The sequence below is a fragment of the Gossypium raimondii genome, chromosome 1 (genome assembly GCF_025698545.1).
Source record: "Gossypium raimondii isolate GPD5lz chromosome 1, ASM2569854v1, whole genome shotgun sequence".
Lineage (NCBI taxonomy): Eukaryota > Viridiplantae > Streptophyta > Magnoliopsida > Malvales > Malvaceae > Gossypium > Gossypium raimondii.
The window spans coordinates 9,602,040-9,622,541 of NC_068565.1; the positions used below are offsets into that span (position 1 = coordinate 9,602,040).

Sequence of the window (20,502 nt, forward strand, 5' to 3'; positions counted from 1 at the left end):
GAGAGCTCTATGGGATGGGGAGTTGGGTGACAAAGAAGAAGGGTATTTATAGAGAACTAACTACGAGACGTAGGGGTTGGACTTTGAACTTTTTTGCTAGGTCTTAGTGGAAGGGTCAGCCCTGTGCATAAAATAATAAACTAAGTTGAAGAAAAGCAAAGACCAAGTTTGGAAAAGTTACTACATTCCTCCAATTCAAATGCTTATCAAATATGATATTATATATATCAGACACGCGTAGGAAAGGGTGGAATTCATCAAAAAAGTTTCTGATTAATGGTTTTAATAAATAAATAAATAAATAAAACAAATCATTTTGTTAGTCAGATTTTGGCAACTTTGCAAACTCGCTAGCTGGATTAGTGAAAACCCAAGATATTTCTAAACCAAAAAGTCAATTTTTCCACCCTAAATTAGGTGTTGCCTGAAAATAAACACCATGCGACTATTTTTGGCTTCTTACTATAATCTATAAAATTCAGGGTCAGAAAAGAACAACTTATATATTTGGCAAGTTAGTTTACAATAGCGGAGACGTGTTTGACAAATTTCATGTAGTTTCTGCATTTGTATAGATGGACTTTGTTTTAGGTTAAACTGACCTTAATGGCTAATACTATGGATATATATAGTCATATCTCAAGTACCGTAAACTTTTTTGCTTTCTCATTAAAATAAAATTTATCAATAAGGTGGCCATACTAGAGTTACACAATCACGTAAGGTTAATTAATATAAGTTGGTTTGGTTTTAATATTTAATATAGCTTTAGTTTTTCTTCCTCTCAATTTAATTTGATTTTAATGTTATTTAAGTTTTTTTCCAATTAAATCATATAATACTATTTCGTTTGAGTATAAATTGAATATTGAAATTAAATTAAATATCTGGACTACTTTTTTACTATAAAATACCAGTTGAAACTTTGTTGTTTACTTTGTTTTCTCGTACGTGTGATTGAGAAAAACAAACACATTGATAGAACTCGGAACAAAACATTAAAGGAGTGCTCATAAAGTAATTTTCTACACATGTGAGTTAATTTAGAAGAAAAAAAATTTGTATAGTAATACATGAAAGGAATGCCCGGTTAAATGAGAATTTATTGTCATGATTCATGCGATTTTATTTTCTACTTAAACATATGGTTTACAAAACTATTATTGAATACAATGTTATAAAATTAAAATAATCTGGGAGAATGTTAGAATATCTATTATTAAATAAGTACTTTATCTATTTTAGTGGTCATTAATTGTATAATAAATTAAATAGTTTTATATATTTTAAAAGTTGTGGGATCTTTGAAAATTGATTGGAAAATCTAATAACAAAAAAAGAAGAAGCAAAGATTCATTAGCTCGTTATTTAGTTCGAATCAATAAAATGAAGTAATCTATAAAACTAATTCAATAGGCCATGGAAAAAATTCTGAGAGTTCCCGAGAATTTAGAAAATTGATGCTTTGATCAAAAAGATATCGTTGAGCTTAATATAACTCTTCACTTTTGTTTGGTATAACTCTTCAATTTTAGATATTTCAATAGATACAATCTTTCAACCAATTACAGTAGTTGTGATTTATTGAAAAATCTTTTAAGTATATGACTTTTGAACTATGATGTAAGATTAAATCGTTAATTATTTTTAATATTTTTACCTATATTTTGATTTAGGGTATATTACTATTACATATGATTATCATGAAAATAAATTCATCTAAATAATTTTAGAATCTCAAGAAACAAAGAAAAGTCACCTGATAACAAAAGTTATTTAACACTTGCAATAACATGTTTGACAAAATTATAATTTTTTCTAAAGCAATTTAGTTTTTTAAATTAATCCCATCAAAATTAATGTCAAAATCGACGGTTAGCTCTTCTTGTTATACATTTTACATTGCATGAATTAATACTTAGGATTATAGCTCGAAAAACTCCCGTTTTAGAATTGTAAAATTTTGATATAAAATTTAATAAATTATGATTTATCATAAATAAATTAGTAACAAAATTAGATGTAAAAGCATATCTGAATCCATTGGTATTGGCAACCATCCATTTTTGACAAGTCAAAGATATTTGTGTCAGAAAATTGGCACCGAAAATCTGAGCATTTAAGGCACCAAAAATTGGGTTGAAATTTGGCATGGGATAATTGCAATTTTGGTCCTTAATTGTATATGGACTTTGCAAGTTGATCCTTGAACCCCAACTATAAATAGGCCTAACTATTTCTCATTTTCAATATCCCACATATGTCATTCTCTACTTAAGGCATTGTTCTCTCTCCTTATTTGTAAATTTTCACTTGTATTTTGGAGTGAAATATATTTGGTAGTGCCCGAGGACGTAGGCAAAATTTGCTGAACCTCGTTAAAATTCTAGTGTTCTTTATTATTTATTTTGCATATTTTGTGAGTGTGATTGTAGTGATTTATTGTGCTATTAAATTATGATAGAGAGATATTCTGGCTAGGAAAGACCTGGTACTTAAGTGATCCTCGTGATCCACCTCTCTTTCCTGGGAATTGAACTTAGTGTGATTTTTTAGTACAATAATTTTACTCTTTTACATGCTTCCGCGCAATAATTGGTATCAGAGCTAGATTCGTACTTGGGGAATACGACTATTTACGTATACGGTATTGTTCATCCATGACACTATTCACGTGAGCAGTCTTTGTTCACGATATCTGATGAGTTAGGATTGAGGAGAAAAATGGCAGAGGCATCGTCATCAACAAAGACTACCGTGACCAATACAAAATTTGAAGTAGAGAAATTTGATGGTACCAATAATTTTGGTATGTGGCAATGTGAGATCCTAGATGTCTTATGTCAGCAAGAGTTGGATATAGCCCTTGAAGAAAAACCTGACAAGATGGACGACAATGAGTGGGCCAAGATCAATAGACAGACGCATGGTACAATCTGCCTATGTTTGGCCAAAGAGCAGAAGTACTCTGTCATGAGGGAGACATCAGCGAAGAAGTTGTGGGATATACTAGAAGAAAAGTTTCTAACGAAAAGTCTTCAAAATAGGCTTTATATGAAAAAGAAACTTTATCGATTCACGTATGCACCCGGTATGTCGATGAATGACCATGTGAACTCATTCAATAAAAATTTAGCTGACTTGCTAAATTTGGATGAGAAATTTGAAGATGAAGACAAGGCATTATTGTTGTTGAATTCTCTTACTGATGAACATGATCATCTTACCACCACATTGCTTCATGGGAAGGATACGATCACATTTGATGCAGTCTGTAGTGCGTTGTATAGATTTGAGACTCGAAAGAAAGATAAAAGAGATCACAGAGATACAACTGTAGAAGTCTTGACATGAGAGGACGTTCACACAGTAACAAACCTGGTAGAAGGGGTAAGTCCAAAGGGAGACCCGCCAAAGAATTGTCCTAAGTTACAAAAGGGAAAGGCTATTTCTGATGCATGTGTAGCGGAGCATGATGAGAAGTCGGACTTTAGCTTGGTTGGCATGGGAATGACATGTCATACGGATGAGTGGATTTTGGATTCGGGATGTACTTACCATATGTGTCCTAATAAGGACTAGTTTTCTAGTCTTAAAGAACTAGAAGGTGGAGTTGTTTTATGGGCAATGACAGTGCTTGTAAGACAATGAGAGTAGGTACAATCAAATTGAAGAATCACGACGACTCAATCCAAGTCTTGACAGATGTTCGCTATGTACTTAGCTTGAAGAAAAATCTCATCTCATTAGGGGCCCTAGAATCTAAAGGCCCACAATCACTTTGAGAGATGAATTACTAAAGGTAGTAGCTAGGGTATTGATGGTGATAAAATGTATTAGAAGAAATAACTTGTACTATTTAAATAGAAGTACAGTTATTAGATCAACATCAACAGTTTCTGCGAAAGATGCAAATTCTGTAACACTCCTTACCCGAGACCGTCGCCGGAATCGAGTACGAGATGCTATCCAATCTAAATGTAACAGCCCTTACCCGAGACCGTCACCGGAATTGAGTACGAGATGTTATCCAATTTAACTTACCAATTCAGAGCATAAAAATTTGCTTTTAAAATTAAATTCACCGTTCACAACAAAACTGTCCACCTGCGTGACTGTCACTAATTTACTTATAACTCAAGTTACGAAACTCAAAATTTAAATCCGTAAATTTTCCCTGAAACTAGACTCATATTCCTACTTACCATAAAATTTTCAGAATTTTTGACTTACCCAATTAGTACAGTTTATTCATTAAAGTATCCCCTATTTCACAGCTCGACAGGTCTGACCTCTTGGCACTAAAAATAAATTATCTCATTGCACATAATTCATATAAGGTTATCGTTTGTTTCTTTTGAAAATAGCCTCACTAAGAAATCTATACATATAAATTATGACCCATAATTCTTTCTGTACAATTTATAAAAATATAACTATTATTTACATGTAACTTACCTCGGATGTAAAACGACTATTTTTGTAATTTAGTCGATAACTTTCTCTTTTCCCCGATCACTTCCACTATTTCTTCTTTCTTGATCTATATTAACACAATTTAATACATTTTATCAACATTTCATTCAAATACAATTCATACACAACATTTTGGAAAATTTACATTTTTCCCCAAAACTTTTCAAAAATTCCACTTTTGTCCCTAAGCTCGTAAAAATAAAATTCACTAAATTCTTAAATTTAAAACTTCACTAAATCATATTTCATGCTCATAACAGCCCTCAATTTCACAAAATCACAACTTTATGCACACTTTACATCTTTCACAATTTAGCCCTTTTTCAACATTTTCATTGAAATTCATCTAGTAAAACTTGTAATTAACACTTCAAACATTCATTATCTAACATCACTAATCAATTTACAATTATATCATGAATGGGTCAAATTTTAAACTTTAATTTCATTTAAATTAAATGGTAGAAACATGAAATTCAAGCATCAATAAGCATAAAAATACGAAAATAATTAAAAACGGGGCAAGAAATCACTTACAATTGAGCTTAGGAAGATCAAGAACCCTAGCTATGGTGACATGAATTTTTTTGGCAGCAAACGTCTGATTTTAAAGAAGATGGACACTTATTTTCACTTTATTTTGTCTTTTACTCAATTTGGACAAAAATGCCCTTGACCCATTACTTAGATATTTTTCTAGAATTACCCTTTTGTGTCCATATCACTAATTTATGGTCTAATTTCCACATAAACACTTCCAATTTCATGCAATAATTCAATTAAGTCATTTAATCACTAATTAGACACACTTTGCATTTTTCTCAATTTAGTCCTAAAATTTCAATTAGGCACTAAATCATTAAAATTTTCTATTCATATTTCACACAATATTTCAATCAATCAGTAACTAATAAAAATTTATAAAATTAAACTATTTCACTTCGGATTTGTGGTTACGAAACCACTATTCCGATTAGGCCCTATTTCAGGCTATCACAATTCTCCCCCTTAGGGATTTTCGTCCCCGAAAATCTTACCAGTGAATAAGTTGGGATACTGTTTCCTTATAGCCTCATCGGTTTCCCATGTTGCCTCTTCCATCCCATGTCGTTGCCATAACACTTTCACTAAAGCAATTTCTTTGTTTCTCAATTGTTTTACTTCTCATGCTAATATTCGAATCGGCTCTTCTTCGTATGTCATATCCGATCGAATTTCCACTTCAGTCGGTGAAATCACATGCGATGGGTCCGATTGATATCGCCTCAACATAGAAACATGAAACACATTATGAATTCTTTCCAATTCCGGTGGTAAAGACAATCGATAAGCCACTGGACCAATTCTTTCTATCACTTCATGCGGACCAATAAATCTTGGACTTAATTTACCTTTACGGCCAAATCTCAAAATTTTCTTCCATGGAGACACTTTCAAAAATACTTTATCACCCACTTGAAACTCAGGCTCTTTTCTTTTCAAATCCGCATACGACTTCTGTCGATCCGATGCAGCTTTCAAACAATCACGGATTATCTTCACTTTTTCTTCAGTTTCTTTTACCAAATCGACTCCATGTAACTGATTTTCATTAAGTTCAGTCTAATATAATGGAGTCCGACACTTTCGTCCATAAAAGGCTTCATAAGGTGCCATTTTTATTCTTGATTGATAACTATTATTATATGCAAATTCCTCCAAAGGTAGATATCTTTCCCAATTACCTTCAAATTCCAATACACAACATCTCAACATGTCTTCGAGTATTTGAATTACTCTTTCAGACTGTCCATCTGTTTGGGGGTGAAATGCTGTACTAAAATTCAATTTAGTACCCAATGCCTCTTGTAATTTCTTCCAAATTTAGTACCCAATGCCTCTTGTAATTTCTTCCAAAACCTTGAAGTAAACCGTGGATCTCTATCAGATATAATAGACACAGGCACACCATGTAATCGGACTATCTCAGCAATTTACAATTCAGCTAACTTGTCAAGTGAAAAACTCATTCGCACAGGAATGAAATGAGTCGACTTAGTCAATCGATCAACTATAACTCAAATTGAGTCTTTCTTTTTCGGTGACAATGGCAATCCGGAAACAAAATCCATAGTAATTCTATCCCACTTCACTGAGCCAAAATTCACTTTTACTAAATTTAGCAAACAATTTTTTTTTCTCGCAGAGTCTGTAGCACAATTCTTAAATGTTCGGCGTGCTCAGCTTCACTTCGAGAATAAATAAGAATATCATCTAAAAACACCACCACAAATTTATCCAAATAGGGTCGAAAAATCCGATTCATCAAATCCATAAAAATAGCTGGAGCATTAGTCAGACCAAAAGGCATTACAAGAAACTCATAGTGACCATACCGGGTTCTGAAAGCAGTCTTTGACACATCTGACTCTTTAACCCTCAATTGGTAATATCCGGATCTCAAATCAATTTTGGAAAACACTGTGGCATCCTTTAACTGATCAAACAAGTCATCTATTCGGGGCAATGGATACTTATTCTTTACTGTCACTTTATTAAGTTAACGATAATCAATACACAATCTCAATGTCCCATCCTTTTTCTTCACAAATAGTACGGGAGCACCCCACGGAGAATAACTTGGTCTTACAAATCCTTTATCTGTCAACTCTTGTAATTGCACTTTTAACTCTTTTAGTTTAGTTGGTGTCATTCTGTAGGGAGCAATCGATATTGGAGCAGTACCTAGCATTACTTCAATACCAAACTCTACTTCTCTAATCGGAGGCAAACTCGGCAACTCTTCTGGGAACACATCTAAATATTCACATACCACTGGCACTGATTCGATCTTTATTTTAGACACTTTTGTATTCAACACATAAGCAAGATATGCTTCATAACCATTTTTCAAACATTTCTGAGCAGACATGGCAGAAATCACAATTGGCATCACATTTGACTTATCTGTTTCAACCTGAAGAACTGTACCACTACTACACTTCAACTCAAGAATTTTCTGACTACAATCTATCTTGGCCTGATGTAATGTCAACCAATCCATTCCCAAAATAACATCAAATTCATCAAATGGCAACAACATCAAGTTGGCAGGGAAACACTGACCTTGTATCATCAAAGGACAATTTTTGCATATTTAATCAACTATCACATTCTTGCCTAAAGGATTCGACACTTTAATCACATACTCAGTCAATTCAACACACAAATTCTTATCAGCACTAAATTCATACATACATACGAGTGAGTAGAACTAGGATCAATCAATGCAAGAACATTAGTGTCGTAAAGACAAAATATACCAGTGATTACATCAGGAGATAATGCTTCCTCTCTAGCTCGGATGGCATAAGCTCTCGCTTCAGATCTTACAGTAGTGTATTTTGTTACACCTCTACCACTAGTTCCAGCCCCCATATTTCTCGGTGGTCTTCCTCTAATAGTCACACTGCTCGATCTCACATTCTGAAACTTTTCTATCTCTTCTCTTTCTGGACAATCTTTCACAAAATGATCTTGAGATCCATATTTAAAACATGCTCGGCTGATTAAATAACATTCCCCCAAATGTCGTTTTCCACAATGTTGACATTCCAGTCTAGTAGGTTTAACACTACATACACTTGCCATAGAAGTCGCCTGAGCTTTAGAACCTGAATATTGTCTTCCTCGATCTCTTTGAAAATTCACACTAGAAACATTTGATCGAGTATTCATTTCTCTAGACTTCTTCGCTTGAAATTGAAATGACTTGCCCATTGATCTTTTTCTTGCATCTCTTGCTTCACTTTCCACCTTTCTTTTCTCTTTGCTCAATTCTTCAGCCTTGATAGCTCTTTCAACTAGTACCACTAACTCTTTAATTTTAAGAATTCCCACTAGCAATCGGATATCCTCGTTTAATCTATCTTCAAACCTTTTACACAATGTAGCTTCATTAGATACACACTCTTGGGCATACTTGCTTAATTTGACAAATTCTCGTTCATATTCGGCTACTGTCATACTCCCTTGTTTCAATTCAAGAAACTCTTTTCTCTTTTGATCAATGAAACGTTGACTTGCATACTTCTTCCGGAATTCTTCTTGAAAGAAATACCATGTAACTTTCTTTTTAGGCACTACTGACACTAAAGTTTTCCACCAATTATAAGCCGAATCCCTCAGCAATGAGATAGCACATTTGAGACTTTCTTCTGGAGTACAAGATAATTCATCCAACACTCTGATGGTATTATCAAGCCAGAACTTTGCTCTTTCAGGATCATCATTTACATTAGCTCGGAACTCTTCGGCTCCATACTTTCGAATTTTGTCTACTGGAGGCTTTGACAATCTTAACACTTCAGTTTGTTGAGGAGCTATGGGAACAGCTTGAGGAATAGAAGGGGGCGGAAGAGGTTGAGCATTAGGATTAATTCTAACAAACTCAGTGTACCAATTACTCATCATATGGAGAAAAGCTTCCCGAGCCTCATCTCCTTGACCCTGAATCTCCGGTCGACTTTCAACAGGCACATTACTTTGAGCATCATCAGTTGTATCTCGATTAGAATCCATTACTATAAAAAAACATTTTAAGATGTCAAGAGTCGTCACACTATCATTATTCAATTATGGCATGTACAGATAGTTTATTACACTCGCTACGTTAGTCCGAGAATCGACTAAACCGTAGCTCTGATACCACTAAATGTAACACCCCTTACCTGAGACCGTCACCGGAATCGAGTACGAGATGTTATCCAATTTAACTTACCAATTCAGAGCATAAAAATTTGCTTTTAAAATTAAATTCACTGTTCACAACAAAACTGTCCACCTGCGTGACTGTCACTAATTTACTTATAACTCAAGTTACGAAACTCAAAATTTAAATCCGTAAATTTTCCCTGAAACTAGACTCATATTCCTACTTACCATAAAATTTTCAGAATTTTTGACTTATCTAATTAGTACAGTTTATTCATTAAAGTATCCCCTGTTTCACATTTCGGCAATGTCGACCTCTTGGCACTAAAAATAAATTATCTCATTGCACGTAATTCATATAAGGTTATCGTTTGTTTCTTTTGAAAATAGACTCACTAAGAAATCTATACATATAAATTATGACCCATAATTCTTTCTGTACAATTTATAAAAATATAACTATTATTTACACGCAACTTACCTCGGATGTAAAACGACTATTTTTGTAATTTAGTCGATAACTTTCTCTTTCCCGATCACTTCCACTATTTCTTCTTTCTTGATCTATATTAAAACAATTTAATACATTTTATCAACATTTCATTCAAATACAATTCATACACAACATTTTGGAAAATTTACATTTTTCCCCAAAACTTTTCAAAATTCCACTTTTGTCCCTAAGCTCGTAAAAATAAAATTCACTAAATTATTAAATTTAAAACTTCACTAAATCATATTTCATGCTCATAACAGCCTTCAATTTCACAAAATCACAACTTTATGCACACTTTACATCTTTCACAATTTAGCCCTTTTTCAACATTTTCATTGAAATTCATCTAGTAAAACTTGTAATTAACACTTCAAACATTCATTATCTAACATCACTAATCAATTTACAATTATATCATGAATGGGTCAAATTTTAAACTTTAATTTCATTTAAATTAAATGGTAGAAACATGAAATTCAAGCATCAATAAGCATAAAAATACGAAAATAATTAAAAACGGGGCAAGAAATCACTTACAATTGAGCTTAGGAAGATCAAGAACCCTAGCTATGGTCACATGAATTTTTTTGGCAGCAAACGTCTGATTTTGAAGAAGATGGACACTTATTTTCACTTTATTTTGTCTTTTACTCAATTTGGACAAAAATGCCCTTGACCCATTACTTAGATATTTTTCTAGAATTACCCTTTTGTGTCCATATCACTAATTTATGGTCTAATTGCCACATAAACACTTCCAATTTCATGCAATAATTCAATTAAGTCATTTAATCACTAATTAGACACACTTTGCATTTTTCTCAATTTAGTCCTAAAATTTCAATTAGGCACTAAATCATTAAAATTTTCTATTCATATTTCACACAATATTTCAATCAATCAGTAACTAATAAAAATTTATAAAATTAAACTATTTCACTTCGAATTTGTGGTTACGAAACCACTATTCCGATTGGGCCCTATTTCGGGCTATCACAAATTCAGAGGCTACCAGTTTATGGCATATGCGATTAGGACATGCTGGTGAAAAAGCTTTGCAGACTTTGGCGAAGCAAGGCTTGTTGAAAGGTGTAAATTCTTGCAAATTGAAATTTTGTGAACATTGTGTTCTGGGAAAGCAGACGAGGGTAAAATTTGGTTTAGCAATTCGCAATACGAAAGGAATTCTGGACTATGTTCATAGTGACGTGTGGGGACCTACCAAAGTGGCTTCTTTGGAAGGTATGCACTATTTTGTTACTTTTGTTGATGATTATTCAAGAGAAGTATGGGTGTATCTAATGAAAAGAAAAAGTGAAGTTTTGGATGCATTTCTAAAATGGAAGAAGATGGTGGAGATTTAGACTGGTCAAAAGGTCAAACGACTTCGATCAGATAATGGTACTGAGTACAAAAATGATCCATTTCTACAAGTATGTCAGGATGAGGGCATTGTGCGACACTTCACTGTTCGGGATACACCACAACAGAATGGGGTGGTAGAACATATGAATCAAACTATACTGGAGAAAGTTCGACGTATGTTGTCCAATGCTGGGTTAGGCAAGAAATTTTGGGCTAAGGCAGTTATATATGTGTGCCATCTAATGAACCGGTTACCATCAGCTGCAATAAATGGAAAAACTCCTATGGAGATGTGGACTGGTAAACCTGCTACTGGTTATGATTCTTTATATGTTTTTGGTTTCACTACATATTATCATGTAAAAGAATCTAAGTTAGACCCAAGAGCAAAGAAAACATTATTCGTAGGTATAACCGGTGGAGTAAAAGGATATTGTTTCTGGTGTCCTGATATAAGGAAGATTGTTTTCAGTAGAGATGTGACTTTTGATGAATCAACCATGATAAAGTACAAGGATTCACAAAAGGATGACAAAACTAGTAGTACTTTGCAGTAGGTGGAGCTTGAAAAGGTTAATGATGATCCAGCTAATATTGAAGGAACAAATGATGATGAAGTTTCGACCCAAGAACTTCTACAGTAACAAGATTCAATTACATATAGGAGGCCAAGAAGAGAGATTCGTAAGCCTGCTCGCTTTGATGATATAGTGGCCTACACACTTCCAATTGCAGATGATGATGTTCCTTCTACTTACACAGAAGCAATAAGTAACCCTGATGGTGTAAAGTGGAAGCAAGCTATGAATGAAGAAATGCAGTCTCTTCATAAAAATAGGACTTGGGAGTTGGTGACACTGCCCAAGGGAAAGAAGGCAATTGGATGCAAATGGGTATATGCAAAGAAGGAAAGATTTTCTGGTAAAAATGAAATTCGATACAAGGCTAGATTGGTAGCAAAGGGTTACGCTCAGAAAGAAGGAATAGACTATAATGAAGTGTTTTCTCTAGTTGTGAAGCATTCGTCTAATCGAATTTTGCTAGCCTTGGTTGCATAATATGACCTTAAACTAGTTCAACTTGATGTGAAGACGACTTTTTTACACGGTGATTTGGAAGAGGAAATCTATATGACTCAGCCTGATGGATTCAAGGTTGCTGATAAAGAAAATTGGGTTTGCAAACTGATGAAGTCACTTTGTGGATTGAAACAATCTCCAAGGCAGTGGTATAAGCGATTTGATCAGTTCATGAAAGGGCAAAGGTACACAAGAAGTAAATTTCATCATTGCGTGTATTTTCAGAAGCTACAAGTAGGAACTTTCATATACTTGCTCTTATATGTTGATGATATGCTGATAGCATCTAAGAGCAAAGTTGAGATTGAGAAATTGAATACTCAACTCAATCTTGAGTTTGAGATGAAAGATCTAGGTGAAGCTAAGGAGATTCTTGGCATGGAAATATGTAGAGATAGAGCTCATGGCAGAGTTAGTTTGTCGCAGAAGCAATATTTGAAGAAAGTACTACAGCAGTTAGGCATGAACGAGCAGACAAAACCTGTAAGTACCCCGTTGGCTTCTCATTTTAAGTTTTCTACACAACTATCTCCTTCGACGAATACGGAATAAGAATACATGTTACAAGTTCTGTATTCTAATGCAGTGGGTAGCTTGATGTATGCAACGGTGTGTACAAGACCCGACATTTCACAGGCAGTTAGTATAGTGAGCAGGTATATGCATAATCCTATAAAAGGACATTGGCAAGCTGTGAAATGGATTCTACAGTATATTCTGAAGACCGTGGATGTTGGATTGCTGTTCAAGCAGGATATTACACTTGGTAAAGGTGTTATTGGGTATGTTGATTCTGACTATGCCGGTGATTTGGACAAACGAAGATCAACCACCGATTATGTATTTACACTTGCTGGATAACCAATAAGTTGGAAGCCTACACTGCAATCTACAGTTGCGTTGTCAACCACAGAAGCCGAATACATGGTTGTAACAGAGGCTGTAAAAGAAGCTGTTTGGTTACAAGGTATGGTTAAAACCTTGGGATTGGTTCAGGAGCATATTAACGTGTATTGTGATAGTCAAAGTACTATTCATTCAGCAAAGAATCAAGTCTATCATGCACGTACAAAGCATATCGACGTATGATTCCATTTTGTGCGGGAAATTATTGATGAAGGGAAAATTCATCTTCAAAAGATTAATACTGCAGATAATCCCGTAGATATGATGACCAAGGTGGTAACAACAATGAAGTTCGAACATTGTTTGAAGTTGATCAATATCCTGCAAGTTAAATAGTTGAAGAAGGCACTATCAAGTATTGTTGTCAAAGGCAAAAAGAATTGTGTGAAGATAAGATTATCCTAATCAAATCTTCAAGGTGGAGATTATTGGCAACCATCCATCTTTGAAAAGTCAAAGATATTGGTGTGAGAAAATTGGCACCGAAAATCTGAGCATTTAAGGCATCGAAAATTGGGTTGAAATTTGGCATGAGATAATTGCAATTTTGGTCCTTAATTGTCTTTACAAGTTGATCCTTGAACCCCAACTATAAATAGGCCTAACTATTTCTCATTTTCAATATCCCACATATGCCATTCTCTACTTAAGGCATTGTTCTTTCTCCTTATTTGTAAATTTTCACTTGTATTTTGGAGTGAAATATATTTGGTAGTGCCCGAGGACGTAGGCAAAATTTGCTGAACCTCGTTAAAATTCTAATGTTCTTTATTGTTTATTTTGCGAGTGTGATTGTAGTGATTTATTGTGCTATTAAATTACGATAGAGGGATATTCTGGCTAGGAAAGACCTGGTACTTAAGTGATCATTGTGATCCACCTCTCTTTCTTGGGAATTGAACTTAGGGTCTGTTTGATTGAAGGAATCGATTTTCCAGAAAATCATTTCCAACTTTTCCAACGTTTGATTGGCGGAAAACATTTTCCATTTGGAAAATGAACTCCAAAACAAGGGAAAATGGGTTACATTTTAGGGAAAATGTCTTACCCTTTCAATTTCCGTAAGACATTTTCCGTGCTCTCCTCTCTATCGCCTCCTTCATTCCTTCCTTCATTTCCGGTAAAAAATTGCTTCTGTTTATCGATTTTCCAGTAACTTGTTTTTTTAATTATTCAATACTTGTTTTTTTAACACAATTACAAATAATTTATTTGATATTAATTTTTTTCAATTTATAACGATTAATATTGTAGCTTAATAATTGAGTATTATTATAAATAAATCATTGCAATATATGTAAAATAATTTAAAATGTAAAATTTATTAATATATATCAATATATGTAAAAACAATTTTTTGAAAAATATTTCAGAAATCATAAACAGTAGAAAATATTTTACAGATTCAATCAAACACTGAAAATATTTTCCAGTAAATCATTTTACAGAAAAGTAAAACATTTTCCCGAAATCATTTTACGGAAAATATTTTACTGGCAATCAAACAGAACCTTAGTGTGATTTTTTAGTACAATAATTTTACTCTTTTACATGCTTCTGCGCAACAATTGGTATTTTGAAATCTTCAAGTTTTGTGATTTTGGTCCTCTAAATTAATACACAATTAATTTAGAGAAAGTGACTCACTCTCTTTTCTGAAGGATTGGATATTAAAAAAGTTACGCATGTGAAATTTGAGAACCATAACATTAATATGTAACTTTTTGCACATTAATCTTAATTTCTAATTAGTCCATCATCAATTATCAATTAGAAATTAGTTATTGGAGTATCTACATATATTTGACCTATACTTTATGTAATAAATTATAGTAAATAATAAGTAATTATGATGTTAATATTTTTTTAAATTTTTGGGGAAAGAAGGATGTTTAGAGGTTTGTGATGGAAGAAGTATTCCTTTTCTAAAAAATGTTTAAAAAAGCCTTGTAGGAATAATTGGTCTAAATGATTCATCTACTATTAAACAAATAAAAGTGAGATTTTATTCTATGTATGAACACAAAGAAAACAGCAGTGATTTGTTGTATTCTCCAAATTCAAACAATAAAAAATAATTATAGCTAAAACAGGAAAAAGTAAAGGTTCAAAAGCTGAGCTGAAGCACCGAAAATGTGTACTCATTTAAACAAATTCCTTTCTTATTCAAGCATTGACAATGTGAGTGAGAATTCGAGTCAACCGTCCCTAAATGTGATTTTTTAAAAGGAAAACTTAATGCTGTGGTGGATTTCATTGCTCCAAATAAAGTTAAAACTCAAGATTTTATTCTTGAGGGAATTCTATGGAAATGACAGGTTGCATCAAAAGATCTTAATTATGATTCCCATTCTTCATTATAAATCTTTGAGCTTGTATCTACATATAGGCACCAACAAGTTAATATAATATTTTACTCTTATCATTGGTTTGGTGATTAAATATGTTTAATTATGAAATTCAATCAAATTCGAGCTTTCAAAGGAGTAAGAGAAAGAGGAATGCTTTTATTTGGACAGATGATATAGGTATGTGTACTATCATACTCACAGGTGTATCATGTGCATTGTTTAATTTTAGCCTCAATTCTCGTAAAATTATGATAAATTATTATAATTCTTATTTTTCATTACAATTTTTTTTGTTAATAAGTAAATATATGATGTTGAAATAAACTTATAAATTATAATTATAATAATTTATTAAAAGTTATTGTAGCACCAAACATAAATATAATTTATAACCATAATTGATATATTAATAAATAAATAAATTATTAACTAAAATATAATATTATAATTGTAACGTATGACAACTCTTGGTTCACTATTAAGAAAAATAAGTAAAAAATCTCTTCAATCATTCTCATCAATTTCAACATTGAGTAAATTGGTCCCTTTAAAAATTGGAGCAATTTAATCTCTACCAATTTGAAAGTGAGTAATTAAAGCAATTAATCATGACATTAATGTCTTCATCCAATTATACATAATTTTGATTGGTATAACAACAAATTTAGCTCTTGATGTTTACATGCTTTGTCAATTTGGTTTAGATTTTAAAAAATTAATAAATTTAGCACAAACGTCTAAATTTGTTAATCTTTACCAAATTGACAAAATGTGTAAAATTTGAGTGCTAATTTTTTATTATACCAATCAAAATTATGTACTGATTGACAAAAATACATTAACGTCGTGATTATTTGTCCTTAATTGCTCACTTTCAAAATTGTTCAGGATTAAATTGCTCCAATTTTTTGAAAGGGCTAGAGTGGTCTTTTATCAATATATATATTTGTTTTGATTAGTTTTAAGTCCCGATTGATAAATTAAAAAATTAAGTGTCGAATAAATAAGTGTAGAGAAATGAAGTATTGAAAATTTAAATACTGAATTTAAGTTATAAAATTTGTTTGATATTGTACTTAAATTTAATTACTGAATATAATTAGACCGTGTGATAAATATAGATTTAAAATTATAAAATATTATATTCTACATTTTATCTTTAATTTTAAACATTTCATCTTATCCTAGACAAAAAAAAAACAATAAGTTTTATAAGATAATATCAAATTAAAATAAATAAATTTATATTAAATTAATTGAAAATATTACTCATTAAGTGATAAGTAGCTTTTATCACCTTATTATTTTCCAGGCATTTTGTAAAAAAATTATTTTGTTTTAATTTTCGATTACGAACATGTATAAAATAAATCATTGAAAATATTAATTTTCAATGATTTAATTTTCAATGGTTTACCAATGCTTTAAACTTTATTTAAGAAAAAAAACTAAATTGATTAGAATAATAAAAGTAAAAAGTAAATTGATCTAAAATTTAAGATTATGTCCGTAATCTAAGTTAATTTAAAGAATGTATTATAATGAGATTACACTATATATTACGCCAATTTAATACTATTTTATATTATGAGATCACAGAATAGCTGAAACATTAATAATCTACACATTCCAGGAGAAAGCATTATGCACCATAGTTTTACATTTTCACAAACCAAACTTAACTTTAACTTGTTTTTAGATTTCACTAACTTCATGTTTCAGTGAGTTTTGCATGATTTTTTATGCAATCGCACCACAGTAATGCCTTTAATGACAATGGTGGAACACCTACACCGTACACTACATTTTTTTCCGTGACCCTTGCATTTGTTTATATCATAAAATATAAATACTTAATTATTTATATTTAATAATATAATCAATTATTGATATATTAATATAATTTATCATTTTAATAAATTATTTAATATTATAGTTTTAATTAACAATAATTTTAAATAATATTATTAATATATATTAAAAATATTTATATTAATATTTTAATAATACAATTTATAAATATTTATAATAAATCTTTTATAGTATAATTTATGAATGTTTTAAATATATAAATATGAGTGTTTACCTAAATCATGCTTAGCTTCGTTTATCTCTTCCAACTCTAATGTGTCACCATCACTCTCTTATATATGTAATATATGTAATTTAAATTAAAAAAGTGTTTGATAAACTGAAAAGTTAAGTGCAGAAAAATGAAGTTCAATTTCACTGCTAAATTTTATTAGTGTTAAATTTATATTATAAAATTGTTTGGTAAATTAATAAATATAAGTTTTGAATATAATTATGTTGCTTGATAAAAGTGACTATTAATTTTAAAAGATTATTTATTTTATTTTAATCTTATTAATATAATATTTTATATTATATTAGATAGCTTTAGATGAAAGATAGATATGGTAATTTGAATATTTTAATTTTTTTAAAATTATTTATTTCAATTTTAATAAAATAATAAGATTATATTTAATATTTCAGAATTTCTTATATATAATTTCTAGTGTAAAGTATTTAATGGTCATTTTAAATCTTCATCTCATCACGAAAGTTATATTTGAATCTAAATATATAATCTCATTACTAATAACTATCACACTATAGCTGTCGATTGAATCTTAACTCGATTGATATGATCATTGTTGCCAATATAGTAGGATGTGGGCTCGAGTGCTTTGAAACGCATTATCCTTCTATTTATGAGTTGAGTGAATTATGGGATGCTCTAAATAATAATAAAAACCATCACATCATAACTATTGTTAATAACAATTTTCATTAAATTAACTATATTTAGATTTTACAAATCAAACAAATTCAACTGATAATCAACAACAACGACAAAAGAATATGAAGAAAATAATTTTTTTTCTAAGCATAATTGCACAAACCGAAAACACAATACTCTCCATTTCCGCACCTGTTGTTGCATCCACCACAATGTTTCTTATTGAAAGATGGATTCACACATTTTCCTTTACAGCATATCTCATTGTACTTGCATTTCTTCCCACACTTTCCACAATTTTGCCTGTCTGTCAATATGTTTACACATTTTTTCTTGCAGCATTGAGGTCCAGGGCTCCCCTTTGCATCACAAATCCCCGGAAACTTCTTACAAGTAACCCTACGAGTTCGTTTGGTTTGCAAGAGCCAACGACCTTGTGCTGAAGAGTAGTCTGATGATTCTATTGTTGCATCATTAACATCATCCTTACGATCATCTGATGCTGCTGAAATGCTTAGGGCTAGAACTATGGCGAGAACCGATACGAAAACTAGCTTTCTGAACTTCATAGAGATTGTCTGTATGTAGGGATAGAGAAACTAGAGACGGTGAAGACTTGAAGAGAATTGAAAATAGAGAGCTCTATGGGATGGAGGAATTGAGTGGCAAAGAGAACTAGTATTTATAGGGAACTAACGATGAAGTATAGGGGTTGGACTTTGAACTTTTTGCTAGCTCTTAGTGGAAGGGTCAGCTCTGTGCATAAAATAATTAATAAACCAAGTTGACGAAAAGCGAAGACCAAATTTGCAAAAGGTACTACATTCCTCAAATGTGATATATCGGATAAGTACGCGTAGGGAAGGCAGGAATGCATCAATAAAGTTGCAGATTAATGGGTTTTTTAAATCATTTTGGTGGTCAGATTTTGAAAAACTTAGCAAGCTCGCTATCTGAATTAATGAAATCCCTCGATTTTTCTGAACTGAAAAGTCAAATTTCCCCCAAAATTAGGTGCTGTCTGAAAATAAACACCATGTGACTGTTGTATAATCTATAAAATGCAGGTGAAGTCAAATTCAGGGTCAGGAAAAAACAACTTATATATTTGGCAAGTTTGCAACACAGAGATGTGTTTATCAAATTTCATACAGTTTCTGCATGCAGTCCGTTTATAGCGGTGAGCCTTGAGGTCTATATTTATGATTTTTTTTTAGGACAACCTGAACCTAATACTAAGGAGATATATATATATATATATATATATATATATATATATATATATCAAGTGTTGTAAATTGGAGACTTCCTTTAGTTAATTTGATCATTTTAGTTGTTATATTTTTAAAATTTAAAATTTCAGTCCTCATCAAGCGATAAATGTTAAATTCATTAAGTTAAGTTTTGCTATTTTTAAAATCTGATGGGAAAAAAATATTATCATGTGTAATGCCATGTCAGCTTGTTGTTTCCACATATTACTCACTAAAAATTCAATTAATGGATTAATGACTATCATATGTGTCAAGATTAAAATTTTAAAATTCAAAAAATTAGTGACTTGGAATGATCTAATAAGAGAATATGAGCTAAATCTTCAATTTTAAAATTCGAAAAATTTAGAGACTTCGAATGATCTAATTGAAGAATATGAGCTAAATCTTCAATTTTACTGTAACACCCCACACCCGGCTTAGACGTTATGGCCGAATTTTAAGGAATTACATAAACTTGTCTTAAACCCAAATTTTGAACTAGAACAAAGATTAAATCCAAAATCTGATAAAAATATCAAAATCTGACAGAACAAACCAAACTGGAAAGTAAAGTCCAAAATAGTTTTACAGTCCAAAAAAAATCCAGGAATAGTTTAAAAACATAAACCGTCTTATTTTATTAACCAAGAATTCAATCCGAGCTCCCGCATGTCGCCCGGTCTTAAGTTTGTTGATTGCTTGAGAAGATAAAAAAATATAGGGTGAGCTAACAAAGCTTAGTGTGCAACTCAGCCCATACAAATGGATCAGATTGCAAATAATGACACAGAAATCATGAATTGAACAGATACAAAACATGGCGTATCTTGCAATGCAACATGACAGACAGATCAGATATAGATGGCATGGCATGGCATATCATGCGATGCAACATATTTCACATATAAAATACATATCCTACCCCTATTCGCTTCACACCATCTCCGTCCGTCCCCACACACCAATTAGGTCATGAATGCTTATCCAACCCACACACCAAATAAGTGATCGTATGTCACTGTATAGAAATGTGCAATCAAGGTTGCCAAAAAAATAATGTGGTAATCCGCCAAAATCAGATAAGTATGGTCAAGCCACTAGAACAAATATGTGGTTAAACCACCAAATAGGGCAG

The 20,502-nt window shown here is 31.8% G+C and overlaps 1 protein-coding gene across 1 annotated transcript; it reads right to left on the minus strand.

The window, feature by feature from the left end:
- Positions 1-18,140: 18,140 nt before the first annotated feature.
- LOC105781016 (stigma-specific STIG1-like protein 1) lies at positions 18,141-18,748 on the minus strand. The gene has a single exon (XM_012605584.2). It carries the CDS (start codon positions 18,678-18,680, stop codon positions 18,255-18,257), a length of 426 nt encoding a protein of 141 aa, XP_012461038.1. The 5' UTR covers positions 18,681-18,748; the 3' UTR covers positions 18,141-18,254.
- Positions 18,749-20,502: the final 1,754 nt, after the last annotated feature.